Source organism: Micromesistius poutassou (assembly GCF_964030765.1).
Source record: "Micromesistius poutassou genome assembly, chromosome: 18".
NCBI lineage: Eukaryota > Metazoa > Chordata > Actinopteri > Gadiformes > Gadidae > Micromesistius > Micromesistius poutassou.
The window spans coordinates 9,716,882-9,727,555 of record NC_140288.1 but is presented as its reverse complement, the minus strand read 5'-3'; the positions used below and the strand labels follow the sequence as shown (position 1 = coordinate 9,727,555).

The 10,674-nt window shown below is 43.7% G+C and overlaps 1 protein-coding gene across 1 annotated transcript in view; it reads right to left on the bottom strand.

Moving 5' to 3' along the window:
- Positions 1–5,264: 5,264 nt before the first annotated feature.
- LOC311362965 (sodium- and chloride-dependent GABA transporter 1-like) overlaps positions 5,265–10,674 on the bottom strand; it is a gene marked incomplete at both ends in the record, with an annotated part of 12,729 nt that continues 7,319 nt past the window's right edge. The window contains 6 exons of the mRNA XM_084482877.1: positions 5,265–5,363; positions 6,365–6,532; positions 7,836–7,936; positions 8,045–8,147; positions 9,827–9,958; positions 10,317–10,429. Of these exons, the coding sequence (XP_084339003.1) occupies positions 5,265–5,363; positions 6,365–6,532; positions 7,836–7,936; positions 8,045–8,147; positions 9,827–9,958; positions 10,317–10,429 (716 nt within the window). The remainder of the gene's footprint in view (positions 5,364–6,364; positions 6,533–7,835; positions 7,937–8,044; positions 8,148–9,826; positions 9,959–10,316; positions 10,430–10,674) is intronic.

Sequence of the window (10,674 nt, the reverse complement as noted above, 5' to 3'; positions counted from 1 at the left end):
ATAAAGACCTGGAACTGGACCCTGGATTCCCTGTCCCAGCAAAGACCTGCACACTCAATTTATATATATACATATATGTGCATATATATATATATATATATATATATATATATATATATATATATATATGCACTGATACAGCTCACACACGCACACATACACAACGCAAGTATGTACGCCTGTAATACCTGCTTAACCAACCAAACCCCACCCCCCCCTTCTTTTACCAAATTATACATTATGTACATATATACATACAGAAGATAGAAGAATATGAATATTAAATCACAATGTATATGCATATATTTAAGGTAAAAATTAAACAAAAGAGAATGACGATTTTAAATAGTTGCTGAGAATTCAATGAATTGCTGATATAACGTTTTACGTTTATGTATTTTGAAATATTAGGTAGTTTTAACAAATTTCTATAACTTTTCTCCTTTTTTTTTGCCAGTTTAAACTCTTTGATGCTCGAAAAAAGAAAAAACACGTTAGTTCCGGGCGGATTTCCTTGTAGTCTGGGTGCACTGTCCGATCCGAAAACCAACAGAAATATTTTTAGATGGATTGGTGATGGATTTGCATCTCTTTGTGGACCATTTGATTTCACTTTTATCATCCCTAACCTCATGTCTACTCAGTACTACAATGTGTGTGTGTGTGTGTGTGTGTCTGTGTGCGTGTGTGCATATTTTTTTGTAAATGCGTGCGAGTCAAATATATATTAGCCTCCACCAGAGAAGAGAGGGGACTCCTTTGCACTCGACTCTATGCTAGGGCTAGGATAACAATTAAAACATAAAAAAAGGATTCTGCTGCTTTCAGTAATTGTACCTTTTTCCCGCTTTTTCTTTACAAGGGGCCCAAAAAAAGGATAAGTTAACAATGGGGACGAAGTCTGGCAGAACATTGTCGGATCTTCAAACCTCGGCTCCTTGTTTTGCGCTTTTGCTTACGTGTTACTTTGGATGAAAAACGTTTTCCTCTCCTCTATGGTTTTTCTGAAGAGAACTATCAACGGTGTTTGTCTGTCCTGCTATTCCCTGTCTTGCTGTGCTCTTTCGCTCTCGTCCGCTGCTATCAGAACGTCCGTCCCGCTCCGAGGATTCTCTCACACGGATGGTGAGCGACGGCGACTCATAAAACGGCTTCACTGCCAAACCAAAACAACACCGCCGACCTGATGACTCTCATCACTATGGTTACCATGTTATTGTCTGTCCGGTATACGCTTCATGTTTCCTGTAGATGCTGGACTCTCCACCAGACCGTTGTTTTTGTGTTGGGAACTGAATATTTGCCAGAGTGAGCTCTGCTGAGAATCACCAAGAAGCTATACTTATTGAGATATTGAGAATCTATTTATTATTTTCATTTTTTAAATCTATTTATTTCTTTGTATATTTATTTATGTATGTATTATATTTATTTATTTATTTATTTGTTTTGCCATAGATCCATATTGACACAATATTGCGTGTGTGTGTTGTGTGTATCCATTTTAATCTGCTAAAGTCCTGAATTCATAAACCACCTTTTTGATTCTAGTCTCCACAACTCTTTTTTGTACCTTTTTGTTTCGTTCCCCAGATAACATTTCAATGTGACATTTTGAAAAAGTCCAGACTTTTCTCTGATCTGAGAGATGCACAGAAACACACACACACACACACACACACACACACACAAACACACGCACACACACACACACACACACACACACACACACACACACACACACACACACACACCAAGCTCCTGTGTCACAATGCCGCCTCCCTGTTAATGTGATGTCTCGTGTGATTGGCTGAAGGCTTGATGCAAACGGGAGGAGGAGGGGGGGGGGGGCTGCTTTATATCTGATCTATCGCTCTCTGCCGCCCCAGGCCTACAGTGGATTGTAAATATCACCTCCAGCCAGGGTCAGACAGACAGGTACACTGGAGACCCTGCTGTGGTGGGCGGGTCCTTCTGAGAGAGGGCTCCCTCCTGATTGTCTGAATCTGTCTTTTCAACCAGATGTGTTGATTTCTAACCACTGATGGCCAGAGGGTCTGTCTGTCTCCTCTGTTCCCTCTGCATTGTACCACAAAACAGAAAGATGGAGGCTGTGTGTGTATGTGTGCATCTGTGTGTGTGACCAACACAAAGACCTTGCATAATTAATAAGAGAGTTTGCCCAAGTTAAGCACCTTTAGAAAAGAATGATTCACTAAGAGACGTTTCTATCAGGATGCACACTAGTCATGCTAACACGACATCGATCGATAGAGCGATGTCGATCGATCAAGGTTGTCCACGTCACTGATGCTGTGAGTGCCGCGGTTCATGTGGTGTTTTGCTTGTATTGATTTTATTCAAACCATATTTCAGGAAGAATGCGATGGTGTGCCCGTGCATGGCTCCACTCTGGGGAACCCGAGGCCTAACGAACTAACTGTGATCCACAAAGTCTCTCTAGAGATTACATTTTTCTTGTGCATGACTGAATTTGTTGCCCGTTTAAAGAACAAAGAGACACTAGCTTATCCCCTGTTGGGTGTCCCGCGTCGTGGAGAGGACAGTGAGGCTCCTTGAGTTCTGGTAATGGGGCATTTAAAAACAACCCGTCAGAAATAGCAGTTTGATTATAAAAAAAAGAAGAGAATTGAAAAACCAGCTGAAAACAGATTTACTTTGTAGTTACACTGGGACTGTTAGTTTGGTTTAAACACAAAAGCAATTCTGTCTACCAGCTTTTACATTGCATTTTATTAATAGCCTACATCAGCTTATAATTTTCCTTTAATTAGGTCAGCTGTCACTCTTTCATGTGGTGTTATGTCATTTTAGCCCTTGGGAATAATTATGTTTTGTTTTGTTTCGGGAGTGGAGGCATTTCTCTAGCACACGTTGATGGTTTTACAAGCAAATCCACAAATTAAGTAAGTTGTTGAAAGAAATAAAGAGATTGTTTGACTGCAATTTAGAGGGAAAAAAAGACATCAAAGTGCTAACAAATAAAACACACTTTTAGATAAGTATTTGTAAAAGCAGGTGGTCCACTCGGACCCCCTGTCTCCAGTTCACATTGAGATGGACGACCTGTGTCTCTGGGTGTCCTTTCTGACCCAGGGTGTCCATTTGACTTCATGTCCTAGGGTTGTGCGTTTTGTGTGTGAGATATGAAGGAGGGATGTGTTCCTGTGTGTTTATACCTTCCATTTCCAAATGTAAACACAATACTGCAGATAACAGCTGTCCTCTGTATGTCCCGTCTCTTTGTCTATCGGTCGACTGCTCCTCGGTGGCACTCTGTCCTGTTCCAATACTTGACGGACCATACGCACAGAGCTGCATTTGAGCAGGATGTCAATAATACGCAGATGACGTTGTACTGATGTTCAAAAGATCGGAATATCACGAGTGGCACGCAGTAGCGCTGAACTGGAACGTAGGATCTGTGAACTAAATGGCTCTGTAAGGCCAGTGCACGGCCCTGTGCGGCCTCTCTCCTGGGTTTGTAGCAGCTCTGTTCATAGGAAGGGAAATGTGTATGGGCAGAACTCATGTTCAAGTACAAATCACATGACAAACTTTTCCCAGCCATTAGCTGCCTTCGTTAGCTTTGGCTCGCTCCCCTACCTGTCCTTGGAGAACTATATCAACATGCTATTAAAGAATTATTTCAGTCTATTCACCAAACCAGGCTTATCGTGGTTATTTTATCTTGAATGTCTTGAATATATCATGTCAATGACGTCTTACTGATTGCACCTTCCTTGATTTTCCACACACTAACAAGAAATATGTTTAAATTATGAGGCCAACATTATTTCAAAGCTCATCAGGATTATCATAATGTGAAATGGACAAAATCAGGCCTAGAAGCAAAACATTTTGTCTCTATTCATCTGCTTTATTGAAGTTAAATACCTTTCATATACCTTGACAAATTCCTTTCCAACATCCTATATCAATCCTGTTTCTTAATTTCCTTCTAAAAAGTTTAATTTAATAATAATAATAAAAAATACTTCCATCATTTAAACACAATTATATGTACAGTGCATCACTATTCAGAACAAAGCAATATTGATGTATGAATTCATAAGGTGGGACACTTTAATGCAGTCATTCACAAATACTTGTACTGTAAACAGAATGTACAGCGCTTCATAGAAGAATTAAAGCTTTCCCCTTGATTCACACCATTTCAGAACATCTAGAGGAGTTTCCCTTACATGGATTTTAATAGTGTTTTACGTTGCGTTACATAACATTGTGCTGTACATTCTTAAACATATACCGGTATTATAATGTGTACTTTGACCCACTTAAAAGTATAATTAAAAAGGCGTTCCTTGGGGATAATCTGAAGGGCACAAGAGGCTTGACAGAATTGGAAAACAGCCGTCGACACGTTTAATATAATGACAATTATTTAGTAAGCATTCCTCGACATACTGTATGTTTCCAATTAATGCCTTGTTTTCTCCAATTGTTATGAGAGGCAAAAATTAAAGGGAAAAAACACTTAAAATTTGATGTACAGACATAGTAGCATTTTAACAGCTTTCCTACGTATTTCACTGTGGGAAATGCTACTTTGACAGAACATTGGTGAAGTCTTACTCATTAAGCACAGTTTGAATTGCAAACGCAAAAGTTAGAGGACAAATACTTTCCTGAGAGACTTTTCCAGAGGGACTAACACCAAATCAACCCATGAATTCGAACCCGGTATTCATTAGTTATATTTGATAAATATTTGTCACTCGGTAGCGGTGAACAAATAACAAATTAACAAATAACAATTATAAAACCAATTTCACATTTCCAAATATTTGTGTCATTTTTTGTAGTCAATCACCGTCATTTAATAATGTTATGTTTATATTTATATTTACTCATAATTATCCAAATTTGACCTAAAGTATTATGCGATTTCATTCATTAATATCATACCACTTTAGTCCAAACCCTTGTAATGCTACGACTGATTTGCAGTGGTCAAGCCATCACAAAGTAGTCATCGTTTCTTAAAATAAGTCTCAATTCTTGTTTCTTTTTATCCTTCTTGCTTCTTCAAAACCTACCAACTTCTCCACTAGAACGAAAAAAACCTGTTACATAACCAGAGCCCTCTCCCAATAAATGAAAAGAACATGAAAACCAACAACATGGAGTCCAGCAGGAGGTTTGAGGACAAGCAAGGGAAAGGGGGTGTGTGAGTGTTTGGCCAAGCCTGACCGGTTCTGTCCGCTTCTGTCTGGGTCTGTCTAGACAGGAGCTTCCCCCACCCCCGCGGCCGTATGGGTCAGGTCTTCATGCACCGATGGCTTGTCATCCGTCCGGGCGGTGGTCATCTTCTGCCAGCGCTGTTCCCCCAGAGAAGAGATAAAAGAGAGACGCACGCCGACAGGTCAATACTGTGTTTCTGAAGACAGGCGTCTCAGCCCGCTTTATTCTGGGGGACGAGGGATTGAATGCAAAGGGGACTCGCAGAAACCCACTTTTCCTCTTGTGAATTTTAACATTTACTAACCTTGTTTTATTTCTGATGCCTCTGTGGCTTCAGTCTGCAGTCCGGCCTTTTTTATTTTTTTTATACTAGGTCATGCAGAACTCTTTGGTAGCTACTCTAGTTGTGAGAGTACACTCTGAGGCGGCTCAGCCTCTTGTTAGGGGCTCTGGATAAGAGAGTATACATGTCTCAGAGATAATGTGTTTGTGTGAATGCAACCATTTAAGCCTCTACCGATGGGGATTGCATAAGGGCCTACAAGGTCAAGATGACTTACTATCCCGCTAAAGGCAGAAAGGGAAAATATGATTCACAATATCTCAAAGGTTACTTCTGTATACATGGTTTAACAACAACATGGTAGAAAAGGTTACACGTTGGATTACGTCACTGTTGACATGCAGTATATCAGCATTTCTTGGCATGTATTGAAGATAGAAAAATTCTTGAAACTGGCAGATAAATCGCCTTCTATCCTCCCCCCTTCCTCAACTTCTCCTCTCTTCCCCTCCTCTCCTCCCCCCTTCTCACCTCGCCTCCACCCATTCTCTCCTCCCCTCCTCTCCCCCCTCTCCTCCACCTCCTCTTCTCCCCTCCGCTCCTCTCCCCCCTCTCCTCCACCTCCTCTCCTCCCCCCATCCTCTCCTCCCCCCTTCCCTTCTCTCCTCTCACCCCTCTCCTCCACTTCCTCTCCTCCCCCCATCCTCTCCTCCCCTCCTCTTCCCCCTCCTCTCCTCGCCCCCTCTCTCCTCTCCTTGCCCCCTCTCTCCTCGCCCCCTCTCCTCGCCCCCTCTCCTCGCCCCTCCTCTCCCCTCCCCCCTCCTCTCCCCCACTCAGACGGTGAGAGGTGAGTACCTGCTTGAGGTCTCCCTTGGTGGTGCAGAGCATGTAGAAGAAGTATCCAGGCACCAGCACCATGGAGGACATGGCCATGAACCAGCCGATCACCTGACCCCACAACGGGTACACGTATTTCCCCAGGGTCAGCGGGGTCATCTCGATGGCACTGAAGGTGAACACGCCCTGTAAGAACCACGACACCACCGCAGAGTTAACAGGAACTGAACACGCCCTGTAACAACCATGAGACCACCACAGAGTGGTCTCGTGGTAAAATATGTTTTGCAGCAGTACCGTACCGTCAACATCTCCTTGTAAATGCGCAATGTCAGATTGTATCACTTAGTTTGATCTGCATTGTTACATGTACTTGTAAATTACCTTGTAAATGTAACAATGTATCGTAATGTTAATATATATATATATATATATATATATATATGTATATAGAGGTAAATCGTACAATCGGTTTGAAAACGTTTTGCTTTATGTATTTGAAATGGTGGGTGTTTCGCCGATAGCCAACCAAGGAAAAGGTAGAAAGAGAAACAACATTCTAGGAATAATAACTCCTTAAGCAGGGATACAGAACCACTCAGTATAATTAGACATTTGTTTTAACTTGATGTCTCGCATATAAAGTAGCTTTTAAAATGTTTGTTACGATATTCATAATCAACAATTCATCAGATGGGCTGACAATATATAAATATATACGCCACATAACTCCTGTTAAACGATCACCTTCAAGCCTCAATGCGATCGCATCGTGATAAACTCACTCCACTCAGCCAGTCCTTCTCTGTAACCTTTTGATATATTACCGCATCTTTGGATATTAAACTCTCCAGCCCATAAAGCATAACCAAGACAAACCGCCCTCAACGAAGTGACAGTGTGCGTGATGAACAGGGCTTTAATGCGGGGAGGAGGAGCCCATTTAGAGAGCACCTCATACAGCCGCCCCGTCTCACCCCGGCTGCCAGAAGACGTGAGGACGGATGTCAGAAAAATATCACTGAGCTCACGACTCGAGTGTGAGTCTGAGTCAGGCGGGTTCTGATCCCAGAGAGACGGGGGCCTATGTCAGGGAATAGGGGGGAGTAAGGGGACTGATTATGAGCTGGAAATTGATGGTCCCATCGTGGATGAGTCGCATTAACAAGCGTGTTCGATGTCACCAGACGAAGATGAAGAACCGATATCGCTATGCATCATGGGATAGAGCACAGACATGTACATAGGTTGTACAAAGCTTTGGCGGTGCACCGTATAGGGTACCAGATTTGTACACTTATTTCAAACAGAACTACAATCCAGTGACACCTAAATAGTGCACTATGTGGGGCACTAATGAGCCAATTGGAACACAGCCCCAGATTTCAAACTGAATTACAGAATGGCAACCTCCCCGACAGTGCAGTGCAGAGTGAACCAGCGACTGTGCATGGGAAGAGATTGGTTATTGATCAGCCTGCAGGCCTACCAGGCAGATCATGGGAGTGAAGAACAGCCAGCACAGCTTCCACCAGCCACACGGCCGGTAGCCAATCATGTCCTCGATGTCCTTGTAGAATCGCTCCGCCCCTGCGGCGAGGAAAGAAGGAAAGAATAAATTGAATTGTGATTTTTCACAATTTAGTTTCAACCCTGAACACCGTTTGAGCCGTGGAGAGGGAGAGAGAGAGGCTTTACCGTAGAACCAGGATATGGAGATGGTCTCAAAGAACACGAGGTACAGGAGACACATGCCGCTGGCTGAGTAGTAGTCAAACAGCTTGAACACATACAGGCCGCCCTGGAACCACAACAGAACACAACCACACAACCACACAACACAACGATGAGCTGTGAGCAGCCTCCATATTCACACCCTATCCCGGGACATCATCAGTATTTATAGTTCAATATGGATGACAAATTATCAACACCATATTTTGTAAAGTGAGCAATTTGTTAACGTGTGTGTGTGTGTGTGTATACTATAGTGTGTGTTTGTGTGTGTGTGTGTGTGTGTGTGTGTGTGTGTGTGAGTGTGTGTGTGTGACTGTTGGTGTGTGGGTGGGTGTTTAAGTGGATTTTCTGGTTGCTGCTTAGTTACACGGTTCTGTCTACAATGTGTTTTCAGTTGCATCGTGTTCACAGAACAGAGCACATGTTGATCACACAGTACACACACACACCGCTCTACACACACACATGCACACACACACAGACACACACCCACACACACACACACAAATACACACTTTCCCATTACACTTCTGAAGTGAGAAGTGTATAGTCTATTCACTCTCTAACTATAATGCACCTTACAATAAAAGCAGAAAGATACGAGTCAAAGGTCAGCATGTGGAAAGAGTTGATCAAACTATTACCCTGAACTGAGCCAATAGACCGACAATCTACTCTATATCAGTACAGAGGTGGAAAAGGTCAAATAGAAAATGATACAACTTAACTATACAGTACTTGAGCTGTCACACAGGTTAACCTACACACACACACACACACACACAGCTAAATATAAACACACACACGCACACACACATACACATACACATGCACACACACACACACGTGCACATGCACGCGCACACGCACTATGGGGTGAAATCGAAGTCAAAACACTTGGAAAGATGCGCAGCAACGTGTGTGTGCACGCATGGTTACTTTGTTATGCATGCATGTGTGCGTGCGTTGTTACGCGCAGATTGTATTTCACGCGTAACAAGAAGCTGCGTACGTATGAAGCAACGTGCACACGTCTGTCTGTCACTGTTTGACAAATGTTGTTACGCGTTCACACACACGTGTGGTCACAGATTCTGATGCTGCTCGGCCGGAAGTTGATCTGAAGTGCGCGCACACTACGTGTAATATGAACGTGTAGTGTAGTTGGCCTTTTCATTTTAGTCAACCAGGGGATGGATGAAAATGGAACACAGAACTACACTACACGTTCATGTAACGCGTAGTGTGCGCACTGTGCAGATCAACTTCCGGCCGTGCAGCATCAGAATCTGCGACCGCACGTGTGTGTGAACGCGTAATAACATTTGTCAAACAGTGACAGACAGACGTGTGCACGCTGCTTCATACGTACGCAGCTTCTTGTTACGCGTGACAGAGTTTGCGCACGTCGTTTCCGCGTACGTGTGAGCGCCTGAAAAATGTTCAATTATCTTCATGCGAGCGTTAATGCGTGCGTTCGCTAAAAAACGCATGAATGTTACGCGTAGTGTGATTACCGGCGTGCAGCAGTCATCACACGTGAACGTGCGCGTGAACGGGGGACTATTATAAGTCAATGAGGAAACGACATTACACGTCAGGCGCTGTCTGCTGCACAGGCGTCAAAGCACGCAGGTGTGACACGTTCAGTTGATATGTGCGCACGTAATATGACACGATCCTGCCGGCATACACGCACACACGCACACGCACACATACACACACACACACACACACACACACCTGTGTGATGTTGGAGAAGCCGATGATGAAGGAGATGAAACAGACGAGGAGGATGAAGAGCTTCTTCCTCTTCCTCAGCACCATGGGGTACTCGTCCATGAGGGCCGTAATGAAGCCCTCGACCGTGCAGAACTGGAACAGGAAGACAACATGAACCACAAGGAGCCTGCTGACCTACATTCACCCGGCTACAGGACAGTGGACCGATAAGGGCCGCCGCTGCGTGGCTGTTTGCCAGGAGCAGACAGTGAAGGCGCTGTTATTCAGCTTTACAGGAGTAGGATGGAGTAACAGTGACTACATGCTTCAGTGTTTTTGAGTGTAATTGATGTGTGTGTGTGTGTGTGTGTGTGTGTGTGTGTGTGTGTGTGTGTGTGTGTGTGTGAGCATGTGAATGTGTGTGCATATGTGTGTGTGTATGTTTCTATGTGTGTGTGTGTGTGTGTGTGTGTGTGTGTGTGTGTGTGTGTGTGTGTGTGTGTGTGTGTACCTGGCTGTCCAGGCCCAGCATCATCAGCATGGAGAAGAAGAGGATGGCCCAGAGGGAGGACATGGGCAGCTGGGTGACAGCCTGAGGGTACGCCAGGAAGGCCAGCCCCGGACCTGGGGGTCACACACACACACACACACAGGTAAGTATACACACACACACACACACACACACACACAGGTAAGTACACACACACACACACACACAGACACAGGTAAATACACACACACACACACACACACACAGGTAAGTACACACACACACACACACACAGACACAGGTAAATACACACACACACACACATAGGTTAATACACACACATGCAAACACACACTCACACATCAATCAATACATCAGT